The sequence below is a fragment of the Carassius carassius genome, chromosome 24, assembly GCF_963082965.1.
Source record: "Carassius carassius chromosome 24, fCarCar2.1, whole genome shotgun sequence".
In the NCBI taxonomy this organism is placed as follows: domain Eukaryota; kingdom Metazoa; phylum Chordata; class Actinopteri; order Cypriniformes; family Cyprinidae; genus Carassius; species Carassius carassius.
The window spans coordinates 8,949,695-8,968,787 of record NC_081778.1 but is presented as its reverse complement, the minus strand read 5'-3'; the positions used below and the strand labels follow the sequence as shown (position 1 = coordinate 8,968,787).

At 40.3% G+C, this 19,093-nt stretch overlaps 1 protein-coding gene across 1 annotated transcript in view; it reads left to right on the top strand.

The window, feature by feature from the left end:
* Positions 1 to 19,093, top strand: part of dnah5 (dynein, axonemal, heavy chain 5) — a 215,682-nt gene that overhangs the window by 160,338 nt on the left and 36,251 nt on the right. Inside the window, exons 65-68 of the mRNA XM_059507404.1 lie at positions 6,312 to 6,494; positions 10,106 to 10,349; positions 11,033 to 11,147; positions 11,521 to 11,711. Coding sequence (XP_059363387.1) covers positions 6,312 to 6,494; positions 10,106 to 10,349; positions 11,033 to 11,147; positions 11,521 to 11,711 — 733 coding nt within the window. The remainder of the gene's footprint in view (positions 1 to 6,311; positions 6,495 to 10,105; positions 10,350 to 11,032; positions 11,148 to 11,520; positions 11,712 to 19,093) is intronic.

Genomic DNA, 19,093 nt, shown 5'->3' with positions numbered 1-19,093 from the left:
GAACTGGAGAAAGTACACTCTTCTTGCCGTTTAGTCTCAAACCCAGCTCCCCCATATGTGCGAGAACGACATCTCGATGTCGAACCGCCATCTGCTCTGATTGAGCTAGAATCAACCAATCGTCGATATAATTTAGAATGTGGATGCCCTGCATATGGAGGGATACCAGAGCCGCATCTACACATTTCGTGAACGTGCAGGGTGAGAGTGCGAGGCCAAAGGGAAGTACTCGATATTGATAAGCTTTGCCCCCGAAAGCGAACCTCAGAAACTTCCTGTGTTGTGGAAGGATGGATATGTGGAAGTATGCGTATTTGAGATCTATCGTGACAAACCAGTCCTCGGATCTGATTTGAGCTACAACCTGCTTGACAGTGAGCATTTTGAACTTCAGTGGCATAACTGAGCGGTTCAGGTGACGTAAGTCTAAGATCGGACGCAACCCCCCATCCTTCTTTTGAACTATGACCCACTGAGATACATTTGGCAGTAGTTTCCAGCTGCTAAATAATCTACTAAGGGAATCAGTCTCTCGAGACTGACCTCTGGTGTAAGAGGCCCCCAATGGGGGGGCGAGCATCCCAGCTCCGCTACGCTCGCGGGCGGAAATAACTGGGAGCATAGCTCGCTGGAGGCCGCTGCGCCCTGAAACTCTGGCAGGGTTGGCAGACCGACCTCCTGAGGGCACTGAGGTGAGGCGGGCACCGTATAATGTGGTGGACCGCGCTCTACTCCAGTAGGGGCTACCCTCAGGATCTTTTTGTCGAGGACTTCCGGGCCTCGATAACAGTTCTTAAATCAGGCTTAGCTTTGGAAGTCCCCGACTCAGAGCGTCGCTGAGGCCCTCGGTCCCGTCGTGGGGGAGCACAAGCGCCGACACTCTGTCTTTGCGCTTTGAGAGATCAGCGGTCTTTCTAAGCTCTTCAATATCTTCAGACTTGATCCCCTCTCCCTCATCGATATCTCCCAGCAGGTCGGCCTGATAAGCTTGTGGGACCGCCATGGTGTGAAGGCAAGCCCCAGCCTGACCTGCTGCCACATAACCTTTGCCCACCAGCGATGATGTAACTCTAAGAGGCTTGGTGGGCAACGTCGGAGCCTTTAGAGACGATGCCGATCCGGGCGACAGATAGCCCGCGAGCGTCTGTTCGACCCGTGGCATCGCTCTATAACCCCGCTCTTCCAGCCCCATCACGTTGCCATAATATAGTGAATCGGGGCCAAAGAGGCGGGTCGAATACGGATGATTCCATGATCTCGATATCTCGTTGTGGAGATCGGGAAAATAAGGTAGGCTCCGACGTGGAGGTGGTTGCCTCGGCCGCAGAAAGTGTTCATCTAATTTGCTTCTCTGTGGCTCAGAATGTTTCTCAGCAGGCCATTCGATTTTTAATTTATCTACTGCGCGTGTAACCACCTCCAAAAGCTCCTCATACTGGGGCGACAGGGGTGGCGAATCCCCAGCAACAGTCTCCACATCGACCTCCTCGGAGGAAGAGAGGTGAAGAGCTGATCCCTCACCCTGGGGGAAGAAACCGACGAGCGTGCTTCCGAACCCAGGGTCTGGGCGCGGGATCTGGCAGATGAGGAAGGAGATAAGGACTGGCCCGTCTCCATTTCCTCTGACAGATCCACCTGCGAACCCCACGAGTGCAGCAGCCGTTCTGCCTCGGCAGAAGCGGGGCCAGCACCGCGGGGAACGCTGGTGAAGGCTCCCTCCTCTAAGAGAGCCCTCCGGGATCGAAGCGTCCGCATTGGCAATCGTTCACAATGTGGACAGTCGGCCCCCTCGAGAGCCGACTCAGCATGCTTCGATCCCAGGCAAGCCACGCATAAACTGTGTGTATCCCCACTCGTAATGTAGCAAGGGTAGGGAGGAACACACAATCTATAACGTGGCTTGGAATCGCCCTTAATATGTTTGGTCTTTGCTTTTACTTTAGGCATATTGAGCTGTTTTAGCGATCTTTTAATGGCTAAGAGACAGACAACAATAAATAGGACCAACGGGACAGACTTTTGACATGCACACACAGAGCACTTGCTGACAGACGCGAAGCTGAAGCCAGCTGCACGGCATGTGCTTTTATAGCTTCCTGGTCGCTACGTCACACCCGCCCGTGACGTCACGCCCTTCCGTTGGACAGATTGCACATGATATTCAGAGTCGGTCTCGTCAGGGACGTTCCCCAAAGCGCACAAAGGAACACAGCTCGAGTTCCTGAAAAGGAACTATAGATATTTGGCTCCAAACTAGTCCATAGGCTAAATATGCTACCAAAGTTTTTTTTATTTTTTTTATTTGACTGATACATTTAGTTTAATTATGGAGTTAATGTGCTAGACAGTAACAAAATTACACAGTTGTAAGAAATGTATACAGAATTGTAAATTGTATTTAAACATCACACATTTGATATAAAATACATTTAAAAATAAATGTATGTCTTTCCTAATTACTTTAATATTTGATTTTAATATTATTATAATAATAATATGATTCAAGAGTTATTTTTCTTGTTTTTCTTTTATTATTATTATTATTATTATTATATATCTTATTCTTGGAAAGTGGCAAAAGCATAATGATTGTATACAGGTATGTTCTCCTGTAATTTACTAACAAAATCTACCATATGTAAGCTTGTCAGAAATTAGGGTCAGTTTCTTTAAAGGGAACATCATTGTTCTCAGCAGTTCCAGTCATCAAAAAATCATAATCAGAATCTGAAAGAGCTTTATTGCCAAGTATGCTTGCACATACAAGGAATTCGTTTTAGTGACATAAGCTTCCAGTACACAGAGACAAAAAAAGGCAAATAAATAAGTGTATAAACAATTGTGCTATAAATGATAATGGAATAGGATTGAGTATGATGCAGGGATGTACTAGGATGGAGGGGTAACAAATAAATAAAAGGATATTGCACATTTTTATTGCATAAGCATAAGTGGGGAACATTTAACTGTTCATGAGGTAGATTGCCTGGGGGAAGAAACTGTTCTTGTGCCTGACTGTTCTGGTATTTGTGGCTCTGAGGTGCCGGCCAGATGGTAAAAGTTCAAAGATGGGGTAACTTGGATGTGAGGGATCCAGAGTGATTTTCTGAGCCCTTTTCCTCACTCAGCTGGTGAAGGAAGTACAGCCTTTGTTGGGCCTTTTTCGCAATGGAGTCAATGTGATTGTCCCACTTCAGGTCCTGAGAGATGGTGGTTCCCAGGAATCTGAATGACTCCACTGCAGTCACAGTGCTGTTCATGATGGTGAGTGGGGGGAGTGCTTGGGGTTTCTCCTAAAGTCCACGATCATCTCCACTGTTATGAGCGTGTTCAGCTCCAGGTTGTTAAGACTGCACCAGACAGCCAGCTGCTCAACCTCTTTTCTGTAAGCAGACTCGTCACCGTCCTGGATGAGGCCGATGACTGCAGTGTCATCTGCAAACTTCAGGAGCTTGACAGAGGGGTCTTTAGAGGTGCAGTCGTTGGTTTACAGGGAGAAGAGCAGTGGTGAGAGAACACATTCCTGAGGGGCACCAGTGTTGGTGGAGCAGCTGTTTGACATGAATTTCCCCAGTCTCACTAACTGTTGCCTATCTGTCAGAAAGCTGGTGATCCACTGACAGATAGAGCTAGGAACAGAAAGCTGGGTCAGTTTGGTCTGGAGGGCTGTTGCATTTAGTAGTAGTAGGCTATGTACTGTACATTCTGCTGAACAATAGTAATACATTTCTGGCAAATACTTGTCTTTAAACTGAACCGGACTTTTATTTTGACGTGTTAACGTGAATACCTTTACAGTTCTGTGTATGTGATGTGACACTAGTTTTACTCAAATCAAACGGTCAAATGCTCTTGAAGTGAAAGCAGCATGACTCTCTGTGCAGTTCTGGAGGGGAAAAAAATTCATAAGGCTACCGTAATTCCTCAAATAAAAGCTGGGGCCTTTATTTACCTGAACTGCAGAAGGTAACAGGCTTTTATTTGAAGCAGGCTTTTATTAGAGGCAGGCCTTTATTTCTAATTCCATCTGTCTGATAAGTAATTGTTTTAAATAACCCGTTTTAAATTAAAAGCAATAGCATTCCAGTGGACAGAGATCATAACATTAGCACAGAATCAGTTCAGAATCAATCACCAAAAGAATCAGTCACACTTTTTTGTTATGTATATAATTCCATATATAATTCCACATGTGTTAATTCATAGTTTTGATGCCTTCAGTGTGAATCTACAATTTTCATGAAAATAAAGAAAACTCTTTGAATGAGAAGGTGTGTCCAAACTTTTGGTCTGTACTGTACTTCCACATATACATCCTTCCACAACACAGGGAGTTTCTGAGGTTCGCTTTCGGGGGCGAAGCTTACCAATATGGAGTACTTCCCTTCAGCCTTGCACTCTCACCCCACACGTTCACAAAATGTGTAGATGCGGCTCTGGTCCCCCTGCGCATGCAAGGCATCCGCATTCTCAACTATATCGACGATTGGTTGATTTTAGCTCAGTCAGAGCAGGTTGCGGCTCGGCAACGAGATGTCGTTCTCGCACATATGGGGGAGCTGAGTTTGAGACTGAACGCCAAGAAGAGTGTACTTTCTCCAGTTCAGAGAACCACCTACCTAGTTGTATGGGATTTGACCGCGATGCAGGCACGATTGTCCCCTGCTCGTATCAAGTCGATCCTCATCTCAGTCGAGAGAGTCAAAGAAGGCCAGTCACTCACTGTCAAACAATTTCAGAGATTGTTGGGTCTGATGGCAGCTGCGTCCAACGTGATACCTCTTGGCCTGCTGTACATGAAACCCCTACAGTGGTGGCTCAAGACCAAGGGATTTTCCTCGAGGGGCAATCCACTTCGAACTATCAAGGTCGCGCGGCATGGCCTCCGTGTCTTGGAAATGTGGAAGAAACCTTGGTTCTTGAATCAGGGCCCAGTGCTGGGAGCTCCTTGTCGCCGTGTAATACTAGCGACTGGTTGGGGTGCAGTCATGAGTGGCCACCCTGCCCATGGTCTGTGGAGCGGTCGCCATCTGACATGGCATATCAATTGTCTAGAGATGCTAGCAGTTTATCGTGCACTGAAGCACTTCCTCGCAGACCTAAGGGGTCACCATGTTTTGGTGCGCACCGACCACACATTGGTGGTCCCTGAGGAGGCACAACTCATAGCATCCGGTCTCTCAACCGAGGTTGTTGAGACCATCCTCCAAGCCAGAGCTCCCTCAACGAGGAAATTGTACGCCCTGAGGTGGAAACTCTTCACCTCATGGTGCAGAGACCGCCAGCCTGACCCAGCAAACTGCCCAGTTGGTACAGTTCTGGAGTTTCTACAGGCCAGGCTCTCTGCAGGGTTGACCCACTCCACGCTGAAGATTTAAGTGGCGGCCATTGCGGCCTACCATGCCCTTCTCGACACCCCTTAGTTACACGTTTCACGTACACGTACACGTACACGTTTTCCACCTATGAGTCCTCTGGTCGTCCCCCGCTGTCGGGAGGCAAGGCTCACTCTACACGGGGTATGGCGGCCTCCAAGGCCTTTCTAGCAGGTGTGTCCATGTTGGACATATGCAGTACGCCTTCTACTTTTGCAAGATTCTATGGCTTAGACATGCCAGTAACTCCAGGGGCTTCAGTCCTCTCGTCCTAAGCTGTGCTCTTTGAATACACACTAGGCAGGGGTTTGGTAGTCTGGCAGCGTTGGTACTCGTTCCCCAAAGCGTTTCGACGCAGCTCAAGTCCCTGAAGAGGAACGTCTCTAGGTTACGTATGTAACCCTAGTTCCTCGAGGGAACAAGACGCTGCGTCTCGAGGCCATACCCCCGGCACCCCTGCCGGTGCTTGCTGGTATTCAAAGCTGATGCCGGCTCATGCCTTTATAGCTTCCTGGTTGCTTACGCCACCCCGCCCGTGATGTCACACTCTTCTATAAGACAGATTAGATATGATATTCAGAGTCACTCATGCTAGACGCGTTCCCCAAAGCGTTGCGACGCAGCGTCTCGTTCCCTTGAGGAACTAGGGTTACATACGTAACCTAGAGACGTTACTCCCTGTTGAGATTATCAGCATATCATTAAACAACTTTACCAACAGTTTTTTTTTTTTGTTGTTTGGAGGGTCATTAATACAGCTCGATTTAGTAACTTCTCTCAAGGATCTTTTAATTTTCAAAACTTTGTTGTTCTTAAGAAACATCTTGAGACCTGGAACTCATTCTTCAGTCTTTATTCTTCAGATATGTTTTCGTGTTAATGTGAGAGCAGCTCTTCATCTGGAGTTTTGAATCTCTGAGTCATTCTTGCCATCAGGTGAAAGTAGGTGATAAAGAAGTGGATGTAATGAAGGGTTTCCGTCTCTATGTGACCACCAAGCTGCCCAACCCAGCATACACTCCTGAGATCAGCGCAAGGACATCCATTATCGACTTCACTGTTACTATGAGGGGCCTGGAAGATCAGTTATTGGGAAGAGTTATTCTCACTGAAAAACAGGTATGGGCCCTGTGAAAGTGAACTTGTGTTATAAAATGGGTGTAGGAGTGATCTGAAATGTGTGTTGAGGGCCTATTTTAAACTAAGCTTGGCTTATGAATAGTAATTAGGTGATATGCTGAAAGGCAGGTAAGTGGCAACTAGCCAAAGTAGATTATCAGTTACTGCTTGAGCATCGTTCTGTCTACTGCCAAAATGAGCAGTGGGTGTTTTTTCCCCTCAAAATGTGTAAGTCTCTTAGATTAATTGTACTGTAATTTTAGATAATGCTTATTATGCTTTAAAATGTAAGCCATGCTTAGAAAGGCTTTATAAAATGCTTTTTTTCGGTTATACCCTGGTGTTCCTCATGAAGGCCTCATTTTTTTGGGTTAGTGGACAAAGAATGTGAATTTCACTGAACGACTTTTAAGATTCAGCATAGTCATAAAGACTCAAAGGTTTTATCAAACAAGTATCTGTTGTTTCATCCTCAGCACTGCAAAAATAATTCCCTGCAAAATATTGACTCAATCTATATTGACTCAAAATATTGAAATTGTCTAACAAAAAACTTTAATCTGATTAATTTATTTTAGAAATAATTATTCTTATAGTGATCTCATGTTAGGCAGTATGCCAACATGTAGCCTGAATTTATCACATAGCTCGCCATATAAATTTGTATCTGCAACTGGCTTTATCTGCTTTCATACACTATATTTACTAAGGGCAGGGATCCTTAAATTTGGCCAACGAGATCCACTTTCCTGCAAAGTTTAGATCTTACCCTAATCAAACACACCTGAGCATGCTAATCAGTGTCTTCAGTATCATTTGAAAATCACAGGTAGACAAGTTTGATCAAGGTCGGAGCTAAACTCTGCAGCGCATTGGTCCTTCAGGAAAATATTTGAGGAACCCTGGCTTATGGCGATATATATACAAACAAATTTTAGCAAATTTTAGTGAGGTTTATTCTCAAAATGTAAGACAGATAAATAATTCTAAAGAAATCTTGTCATCAAAAATATTGCCAGTGTTGTAAGCATTTTATGGTCCTTGACATAAATGATTTGTGCATAGCAACTTAAATTGGAGCCCACAGCTATAATATGTCAAGCCTAAGAAGGGACTGCACCAAAGCTACAGGTGTTTTGCAGTAGTGCACATTGTTATGGAGAATCGTTGTCGTCTCAGCTCATTTCAGCCTAGCAGAGTCCGATGGGTTTAAATAGTGCCTGTAGATTCCCAGGTGGAGGAAATTAAAGTGGCATTCAGAACATATTCACTGCTGGACATTGACATGTAAAGTAAGAATAAGGCCCTGTGTCCACCGAAACGTTTTTAGACAGCTGAAAATGGCAGGCGCTCTGCTGAAAACGCCAACCTGTGAGCGCTTGAGAGCGCTTTTTGTGGCGCAGCTTTTTTTTAGTTGAGACGTTCTGGTTGCTATGATACGGAATATCCGCTAAACTGTTACTTGTATCTGGTTTGTTAGATCATTCTTCAACTCTCGGTGCGAGAAAAAAATGCCCGAAAGCTCAGCGTGAAAAAGACGCTCATTGCTCAGCATGCTTCTGGCATTTTAAAAAACGCGACGCTCCTATTGAAAACAACTGAAAAAATATGCTAGCCGTGAGGAAAAACGCATTGGTGGACACAGGGCCTAAGGGCCTGAAACCCACGTCACTGGTTACACTCAGCCTAATAAGAGTACAGATCCACATGCAGCCCAGCACTGATCTGAATTACAAAAGCTTTATGGCCTCTCCTGAGGTTAGTTAGTCATCTCTGCCTGATGGGGAACTGCATTTCAGACTTAATATTGAAAAGGTACATTGGGACAACAGGCAAAAATTTGACTGGTAATGCATTTGACTGGTATGGCTGTGAACGCTAACCAAGCAAACTTGACTGTATACTGTACCATCATACTATTCTGAAGATGGAAAATCTTTTAAGTATTTGACTCAAGCTTCATGACTCAGCAGCCTGAATGACATATACACTGGTCAATCGTTCATTTATTTTATTGATTGGTTAATTGATTGATTGATTGATCTGATTGATTAAAAAAAAAAAAAAGTCTGATTGATTGAAAAATGAAAAAAAAAAAAAAAAGTTGACCAAAGTGATTTACAATCTCAGAATGACAAAATGCCTACACACAAATACATTAAAACACAAACCTAATCACTCTTCAGTCTCCATGCATCTAAGGACAATTAAATGCAACAGAGTAGCGGTTAGCATTCAGTTGAGTAACAGGATCTAATATGTGGAGGGAGGCATGGCACAGCCACCGAAAGGGCACAGTCTCCTTTACACTGGTCTGTTATCTCAAGTCATGACTGCATATTTACCAGAGAAGATTTCCACTCAAGCACTTTTGAAAGAGAACTGTGTGTGTGTGTAGAACAGAAACATTAAATGGCAGTAGATATTCCTTTGTATGTTTCTAGGTGTTCCCATTAAATTTCATGATTTTTTTAATATATGTTTGACCTTTTGTGAAACGCTGAAGGTTAGGGAGTCTAATGCCTAATGGAGTTTGAGTCTCAGGTCCGGCAGGAATTGTCGGTGGGGGGAGTGAATATACAGCTCTCTTTTTCACCCTCAATACCATGACTGAGGTAAGACCGTTGAGCAAGGCACTGAACCCCCAACTGCTTCCCCGGGTACCGTAGCATTGGCTGCCCACTACTGTGTGTGTGTTCAATACTGTGTGCACATGCATGGCCTAAATGCAGTACACAAGTTCCCAGTATGGGTCACCATACTTGGCCACACATCACTTCTTCTTCTTTCAAATAATGTATTTAAAGGTTAATAAATGTGTTAATTTATTTTTGAAGAAAAACATCTTAATTATGTAAATGTTTTTATTATCACCAGTATGTATGTATATGTATGCGTGTATATATATATATATATATATATATATATATATATATATATATGTGTGTGTGTATATATATATATATATATATATATATGTGTGTATATATATATATATATATATATATATATATATATATATGTGTGTGTGTGTGTGTGTATATATATATATATATATATATATATATATATATATATATATATATATATATATATATATATATATATATATATATATATATATTTATAAATATTTATAAATATATGCTGGTTTTATATATTAAGGTTCATTAATTCATTTGAACCACCTTAAAGTAAATTGAAAATAAAAATGTAGGATTAATAATAATATATTACTACTGCATAATTGCATTTGAATATTTTAGAATAATGAAAACAACAGATATAACAGTATATTACTACAGTATGTTTTGGGGGTTTGTTTGGGATCCAAAAACATCAGCATGAATGAAAAGTGGATCAGGGCTGTACAGCCCCGAAAGAACATTTTAGACGTCAATATTATTTTATAAAATTTTGATCATGTCATTTTGTCCCTGAGAAGTGGCATTAAATGACTTTTTATTGTGTTTATGTGTTAAGTTTACACTGCAAGTGACATACAGGCAAATAAATTGTTAATCACAATGATGTGTATGACAATTAATAGCCAAATTATAAAGTTTGTGTGGTGAGAAATGACTGTCTGTGTGATATTTCTGGATTGTCAGGAACTGGAGAAGGAGCGCACTGACCTGCTGGAGGATGTCACAGCCAATAAACGTAAAATGAAGGAACTGGAGGATAATTTACTTTTTAGGCTGACTAGCACGCAGGGTTCACTGGTGGATGACGAGAGCCTCATCACAGTGCTAGGAAACACGAAACGCACTTCAGAAGAGGTCACACAGAAACTCCAGATCGCTGCTGAGACTGAGATCCAGATCAATGCTGCCCGCGAGGAATACAGACCAGGTGGGGGCTTAGAGCTTGTCTGTCTTTTAGTGATTTTAGTTTTAGTTTTTCAAGGATACATCGAGAAATTTGCTTCATACAAAAACTCTACATTAGTCTTATCTAACTGTACATTTTTAGTATGCCAGTAAATCATAAAACACTATATAGTGGGCAAATCAAAGAAATAAAAAGTGCTGTCTAGGCTTTTTCCATATGCTTATTGTAACCTAAATAATTTAATGATTGCACAAACAATTAAAAAATAAAGCAGACTATGTGGTAAACAGAATATTTTATTTTTAAAAATGTTATGTTATAATGTTATATTTTTTTATGTCACACTTGAGACACACTTGTCAGTCTCATATTATGGTATGCAGTGAAATTTATCCTTCAGAAAAGTGTGCACATGCTGGCACAATCGGAAAAGGCAATTGAAAACCTTTACAACTTTTTATCATGACAGCCACCTTACAAATGTCTCTTTCTAACTGGTCATACATGACTGAAACAAACCTAAATTAAAATTATGAATATTATTATTTGACATTAAAGGCATAATATGTAAGACTTTTTTATTAAAATATCCAAAAACCACAACAATCAAGGCCATATTGTGTGAAATAGTGATCCAGGCAATGGACACATCTACACACTACACATCTGTTGGCCTTTGTTGACACCTTTTTTTCTGTGTGTAGTTGCCACAAGAGGAAGCATTTTGTACTTTCTGATCACGGAGATGAGCATGGTGAACGTGATGTATCAGACCTCTTTGCGCCAGTTCCTAGGCTTGTTCGACTTGTCCTTGGCCAAGTAAAACTCATTTATCATTTCATACCTCATTTAGATTTGTTTCTTAAAATAGCATGAGACTAAACTGTTTTCTTTACCACCCATTTCATGGTCTGAAATGTAGACTTTGAGGTATGAGTCCTAGTCAGATTTTGTATGAGATTCGTATGGGCTAATTCAGAATGGGATAAATTAAAATAGTAAAATAGACATGGTGAACAAACCCATTTGGGGCCCATACCTCAAACCCATAGTGTGCTTACATTGACCTCACCATGAAATGTTGGGAATGAAATGTTGGCTTGGCAATGATAAAATGTAAATTCAAATAACACTGATATCATAAGATATTTGTACAGACTTTTTAACCATGTGTCTTTCTCTTGGGGAGTAGGTCCTCAAAGAGTCCAATTACAAGCAAGCGGATCGCCAACATCATCGAGTACATGACTTTCGAGGTGCACAAATATGCAGCTCGGGGTTTGTATGAAGAACACAAATTCCTATTCACCCTGCTGCTCACTCTCAAGATCGACATGCAGAGCAACAGGGTCAAACACGAGGAGTTTCTGACGCTCATTAAAGGTCAGAAAGTTTTTCGGCTCCCATGAGTCGACTCTCACTCTTTTTTTTCTGTTTTTCTGGCAGGTCAAAAATCTTTCTCCTCCTCCAATTTCTCTGTTTTCTAAGAGCTTCAGTAAGAGAGTAATCAGTCTACAAATATTCTTGGACAACAGTTATGTACAAGTTCGTGACTTGCTGTTGAATTTTACAGTACATGTCAAATATTGAGCATCGCATTAGTTCAGTCAGGTCACGTTAGTCACGCTTGCATCAGCTGACAGTCAGCTGTTCCTGACGTGTATCAATCCAGTCTTGACACCTATCACCTGCGGTCTATTTAAATTCCCATTCTTCAGCGTCTCTTCCATCGCATTGCTGCTTGCAATTAACTCCCTCCTCCAACCCCAACTCCACCAACTGAACCTGTAATTCGATCTAACTTTGTTCTTTCTTTACAGTCTCTTCATTGGAAGCAGTCTCTATCACATTTTGTTTACAACTCGTAATTTTTTACAACATGTAATTGAGAATTTTAATTATGCTTATAATGTCTCTGTTCTGTACCCCAGGGGGGGTTTGTCTTGCTGCTCTCCCCGCTACGTCCAAGCATGGCTGCATGGACAGGCGTGTGGAGCGTTGCCCAGAACATAACCATACCGCCAACACTAACTGTATGCAATATAATTGTTATAAAATATACTTGACGGTAGTGGTCCTGATTGAAACATAAGTTTAGGCAGGTTACAGTCATGGACAAAAGTTTTGTCAGTGACATAAATTTTGTGTTTTGCATATAGTTTGCTGCTACAGTATTTGTAGATTATTTTTCCATGTTTCTATGGTATAATGAAAAACATATCATAGGTTTTAAAGGCTTTTATTGGCCAAGAAACATAATGAGACAGTATTTGCAGTGTTGACCCCTGTTCTACATAACCTTTGCAGTTTGCTTTGGCATGCTGGATATTAGCTTCTGGTCCAAATCCTGACTGTTGGCGATCCATTCTTTCCTTATTAGTTCTCGGAGGTTAAATCACAATTTGTGAGCTTCTGCTTGTCAACTCACCTTTTGAGGACTGAACACAGATCCTCTACGGGATTAAGATCCAGGAAAATTCCTTGCTACGGATCCAAAATATCAATGTAATGATCTTACAGCCACTTCTTTATCACTCTTGTTTTGTGACATGGTGCTCCATCATGTTGGAAAATGCACGGATCATCACCAAATTGCTCATGGATTGTTGGAAGAAGTTGCTCTTGAAGGAGGTTTTGATACCATTCTTTATTCATGGCAGTGTTTTTGGGCAGAATTATGAGAGAGCCCACTCCCTTGGTTGAAAAGCAACCCCACACATGGATGGTCTTAGGATGCTTCACTGTTGGCATGTCACAGGACTCATGCCACAGGCGTTCACCTTTTCTTCTCAGAATAATACATTTTTCAAACGTGTACTTGTACTTCCTGCAGAATTTCAGTCTGTCCTTGACGTTTTTCTTGGAGAGACATGGCTTCTTTGCTGCACTTCTTAACACCAGAATGTTGTCCAAAAGTCTTGGCCTCACTGTGCATGCAGATGCTCTCACACCAACCCGCTGCCATTGCTGAGCAAGCTCTGCACTGGTGAAGACATGATTCTGTAGCTGACTCCTTAGGAAGAGACCAAACCCTCTCTTTAAAATCCTTGATAATCCGGTAAATGGTTCTTTCAGGTGCAATATTCTTTGTAGCAATTTCCTTGCATGTGAGGCCATTTTGATGCACCGCATTGATGGCTGCACATGATTCTTTGGAAGTAACCATTGCTGACAAAAATACAATGAATGGAAGTGCTTCTTCAATCTTTTTTTTAGCAATCTTGTAAACTTGCTCTTGTAAACTTATTAGTATGATAGTGAATTCACCTGTCTAGTACTCATTCACACTTTCACATGTGCTCCTGATATGATTAGTCATTTAATGTAGCAGACAATTTTGTGTCAGGATAAAAAAAAAAACAGTGAAATTAGTTAAAGGTACAATAGGTAAATTGTGTATATGTAATGTAAATATGTAAAAAAGTTTTTTGGCCAGTGAAGCTTTTAGCAATTATTCAAAATGCATCTAATTATTTAGAAAACTATGTGAATAACCACAACAGTTTAAGCAGCAAACTTTGCAAAACACAAAATTTGTCAGTGACAAAGCTTTGTCACTGACAAAGGCAACAACTATATATTTTCTGAATTGCTAAAACACATTTCTTGAAACCATCACTCATTTTCTAAAAACCTTAAACACAAATCCAGATGCTCAGTCTAAATTCACTAAATTAAATTTTCAAACTAAAACCTCTGACTCTGAGGGGCGTGGTTATAACTTCGAGCTGAGTGCATGTTTTTTAGTGACCTCCTGGCATTATTCGCTAAAATCCTTTACATTATCCATCTTTTTGTTTATACAAGTTTAATTCATCTCACTAACTCTCTAAGGTTATGGAAGGCATTTTCTGCCAAATTTAAATAAATAAATGAAATGATTAAAATTAAAATTAAAACCAGATTAACGATTTCATTACAGAAAACTGTACGCAAAATATGTGACAAAATTGAGAATGAAATTAAATGATTTCATTTTCACGGTGACATACCTGTCAAATTGAAAAATAAAATGCAATTGGTGATTTCACATTTCATTTTCAATACAGTCTCGAGGCAAGACTGCCAATATTAAAATGAAAAGCCAAACGTGAAAAAGAAACTACACATACAGTTTTTACAAAGCTCTTTATTAACGCTCACGCAATAATAGTGACACAATTCAAATGTAAATGTAAATTTTACTTGTCATTTTAATTCCTCTTTTATTTCACTGTTTTCATTTTCGTTTTCATTTTCAAAGACAACCTGCATGCAAATTATATGTTAATGAGTGGGTGTGGCTTATTCAAGTAACGGCGCTAGAGACAGTCGTCGAAGTCTCGTGTGCATGAGTTGAATGGTGGTTGAAACAATGTGTGAAATGACAATAAAATGTGAATATATTGTAATCGAGACATGGCGAATCTGTTAGTGAGCTTTTGCGGGAAGCTGCTACAGCATTAGAACGTGGAAAAAACAACCAGCCTGACCAGCATGCGTCAAACCCTTGACCCACTAGAGTTCCTCGGCCTGAGCCTCCACGAGACTCCCCGGAAAATCTGCTGTCTGGCACTGCACAACCTCACTAAGACTATTTACAACTCGAAGGTCGACATCGGAGTTTGTGACGGCTGCAAAATGTCCAAGTGTATCCAAGATAGATTCAACTCGTAGCAAAATGAAGTCATTATCATCCGAAATGTTTGCTAGCTGGTTTAATTCTGCTGCTATACTGGCCATAACCGCCATTATAGCTCCTCCACATAACAACGTAATTGAGCCACACCCACTCATTAACATATAATTTGCATGCAGGTTGTCTTTGAAAATGAAAACGAAAATGAAAACAGTGAAATAAAAGAGGAATTAAAATGACAAATAAAATTTACATTTAAATTTGAATTGTGTCACTATTATTGCGTGAGCGTTAATAAAGAGCTTTGTAAAAACTGTATGTGTAGTTTCTTTTTCACGTTTGGCTTTTCATTTTAATATTGGCAGTCTTGCCTCGAGACTGTATTGAAAATGAAATGTGAAAACACCAATTGCATTTTATTTTTCAATTTGACAGGTATGTCACCGTGAAAATGAAATCATTTAATTTCATTCTCAATTTTGTCACATATTTTGCGTACAGTTTTCTGTAATGAAATCGTTAATCTGGTTTTAATTTTAATTTTAATCATTTCATTTATTTATTTAAATTTGGCAGAAAATGCCTTCCATATAAGGTAAGCTAAGAATCAAAATGCCGTCTAAAAAAATCAGCACAAATCGGACTCTTTGCCACTGAGGGAACAAGATGACGAGTGGGATGCTAGTAATGTGGCTAGCTCAACAGGTAACGCATGCAGCGCTCCCCTAACTGAAGAAATCTGTACCAACAGAATGTAGATGTGATTCAAAAGTTGGACATGATGAGAAGTGACTTTGCTACAAAAATTTATGGCGTTCTTAACGTGATTCATGATGTTAAAAAGGATGTAAGGAACTTCTCGGGACACATGGATATGGCCGAAGAACGTATTAGCAACGTGGAAGATACAGTTAATACGGAGAAAGGCAAGATGGAGGAGGTTGTTAAGCGTCTGGCCTTTATTTCACACAAGCTAGATGACTTTGAAAACCGCTCTCGGAGATAGAACCTAAGACTGGTTAATCTTCCCAAAAAAGTGGAAAATCCTGATGCGGTCGCCTTCTTGGAGAGATAGCTACCTGAGGTATTTGGCCCAGCGTCCTTCTCCACTCCGCCCCTCATCGATAGAGCACACAGATTACCGGGTCGTTCACAACCCAGTCAATCATCTCTTCCAAGAGTGCTGATAGTGAAGTTCTTGAACTTTCAAGATAAAGTCAGAGTGATGCGAGCTGCCAGGATTAAAGGCGAGATCATGTATGGAGATAACGAGGTCAGATTCTTCCCTGATTTGTCTGCGGAACTTCATCGTCAAAGACAGCGTTTGACAGGGTTAAACAACGGCTGAGATCCCTGAACGTCAATTAACGTCAATTTATCTGAAGAGATTGCTAACCTATTTACTAATTTATTATTTATATATTTATATTTTTTGAGTAAAAAGACACACGAAAAGCCAGGGGATTCACAAATTTTCTGTTTGTTTTATGATTTCTTTTATTATTATTTTTCATTTAAGCACTTGGTTTGGTTTAACCATTCCCTTGTTTACATTGTAACGGTGCGGGTACATAACTATATCCCAAGATGATAAAAGGGGGAGGGGGGATTGTCAAGGCTGTTCATTTCGGGATAACAGCTAGGTGGGGGGGCGGGGAGTTCATGGCAGGTTGTTGCGCTGTTTATTTGTTTTAATATTTTGTATACTACCTCCTTATTCTGGATGATCTTTGTGTTAACTTCCACATCGAGTGACTATTTTCTATATAGACTACTGTTATTATAACTGAATAATATTCTCAAGGTGAAATAAAAATGTCCCAGATATAGAAGCTTAAATTTACCTCTTGGTATGGGGGGTATGTTTAAAACAGTTAAACTGTAAGTAATGACAAGGATTAAACGGCTTGAATCCTCTATAGCATTTCTTCAGAAGACTCATTTGCTTAAAGAGGAGCTCCAAAAGATACAAAGAAGATGGCCAGGCCAGGTTTTGGCTTCTTGTTTTTCCTCTCACTCTAGGGGAGTTATGGCGTTGGTCCATAAATCTGTCCCCTTCAAAGTAAATAAGAAAATTACAGACAGGGCTGGTAGATATCTGGTAGTACAAGGAACTTATATGAACAAAAAATTTTATTTGGTTAATATTTATGTCCCAAATGAAGATAATCCTGCATTTTTTGAAAATCTTTTCTTATTGATTGCCTCACTACCTGGAACAGTTATAGTAGCAGGTGATTTTAATTGCACACTTGACCCTGAGGTTGACCGCTCTTCAGGATTAGATAACTCTCACAAGGTAGAAAAAAATCGGACAAGCTATAAAAGATTTGAATTTGTGTGACCCTTGGAGAACATTGAATACTTTAAAAAGGGAATACTCGTGTTTCTCTTCTTTATCTAAAACCTCCTCTTGTATAGATTACTTTTTAATTTCAGTTTCTTTACTACCTGATATTAAAAGTTGTATATATGATAGTGTGGTTCTGTCTGATCATTCTTCCGTCTCATTACTTTATATAGAATCTCAAACAAATAAAGGCCCCCCTAGATGGCGCTTACAGCCTAGATGGCGGCAGAACTCTGAATTCATCAAATTTGTTGGTGAGCAGATAGACCTGTATTTTACAATAAATACAGATCAAACTTCGGCAGCCATTAGATGGGAAGCCTTTAAGGCATTTATTAGGGGCCAAATGATTAGTTATACTAGTTCCAAATGTAATAAAGATAAACAAAAGTTGCTTTAAGTCAGCCTTAAAAGCTGAATACGAGGAACTTGCCACACGAAAAGCTGAAAGTAGTATATTAAGATTAAAATAGACCTTTTATGATCAGGGTGAGAAACCCAGTAAACTACTGGACTGGCAACTTAAGAAATTAATTTCAGAAAGAGCTATTAATCAAATTAGGAATGGGAGGGGAGAGATCACAACAGATCCGGCTGAGATTAATGCTACATTTGTATCATTTTATAAATCTCTATACCAAACTGAATTTCCTATAAGCACCTCCACTCAAAATTATTTTTTGGATGGGTTGGATATTCCCTCTATTTCTGTAGAGGACAAGCTTGAACTAGATAAGATGCTGGAGCTAGAAGAGGTTTCTATTGCTATTCTTAAAATGAAGGGCGGTAAAGCGGCAGGTCCAGATGGGCTCCCAATTGATATTTGTGAAGAATTTAAAGATAAATTAATAGGTCCTATAATTTGTGGTATTCGTTCAGGTGCTTTAGAACATCGTATTGCCTTATATGCTGATGATACTATTGTATTTTTATCAGAGCTTGAAAAATCTATACCTTCCCTTTTTGAAGCTTATGGGTCTGTTTGGTGAGTTTTCTGGTTTTAGGGTAAATAAGGATAAGTCATCAATTATGTTTCTAAATGAGAAAGAGAGAATAAACACAAAAGTAGTACACCCATTTGTTAATGCTGTTAATGGTTTGATTATTTATTAATTAAAATAACACCCAAAATAAGTTCCCTTAGTTCAGCTAACTATGAACCTTTCTTGCTGAAGGTGTCTGAGGAAACTAGATGGATGACACTGCCCCCGTCTTTAATGGGAAGAATAAATGTGATTAAGATAAACATATTACCAAGATTTTTATAAATCTTTCAGTTGTTACCCTCCTCCTGCTTTTTTCCAAAAAGTGAGTAAGCTTCTTTCTAATTTTATCTGGAGTAATAGGAAGTCTAGACTTCGACTTTCCATTTTGTTCCTGCCTTATGACATGGGAGGGTTACAATTACCAAACTTATTATGGTATTATTGGGCTGCTCAAATAAGGGCTGCAATGTTCTGGCTCTCAAAAGATACGAATATACCTTGGATACAGGTTGAAAAGTTGAACACAAAAGGCTTAACACTTGACAGCTTTTTATATTCAGCACTCCTTAAGGAACTAAAAAAGAAAACAGACAATCCATTTGATAAAAAATACTATTATGATATGGTACGAAGTTCATAAATTTTCTTGAAGAGACCCCATTGTTGTCTTGTTCCCTTTCAAGGGAACTTTCGAACTGCGTCCTCGATGGCCTTAGATGGCTGTCTGTGCCAGTATCCCTTACGGCCAAAGGCATAAGCTACATACCCAACTTAATTGTTAGGGTTTCGGCCCGGGGTAGAGCTGAAGGCT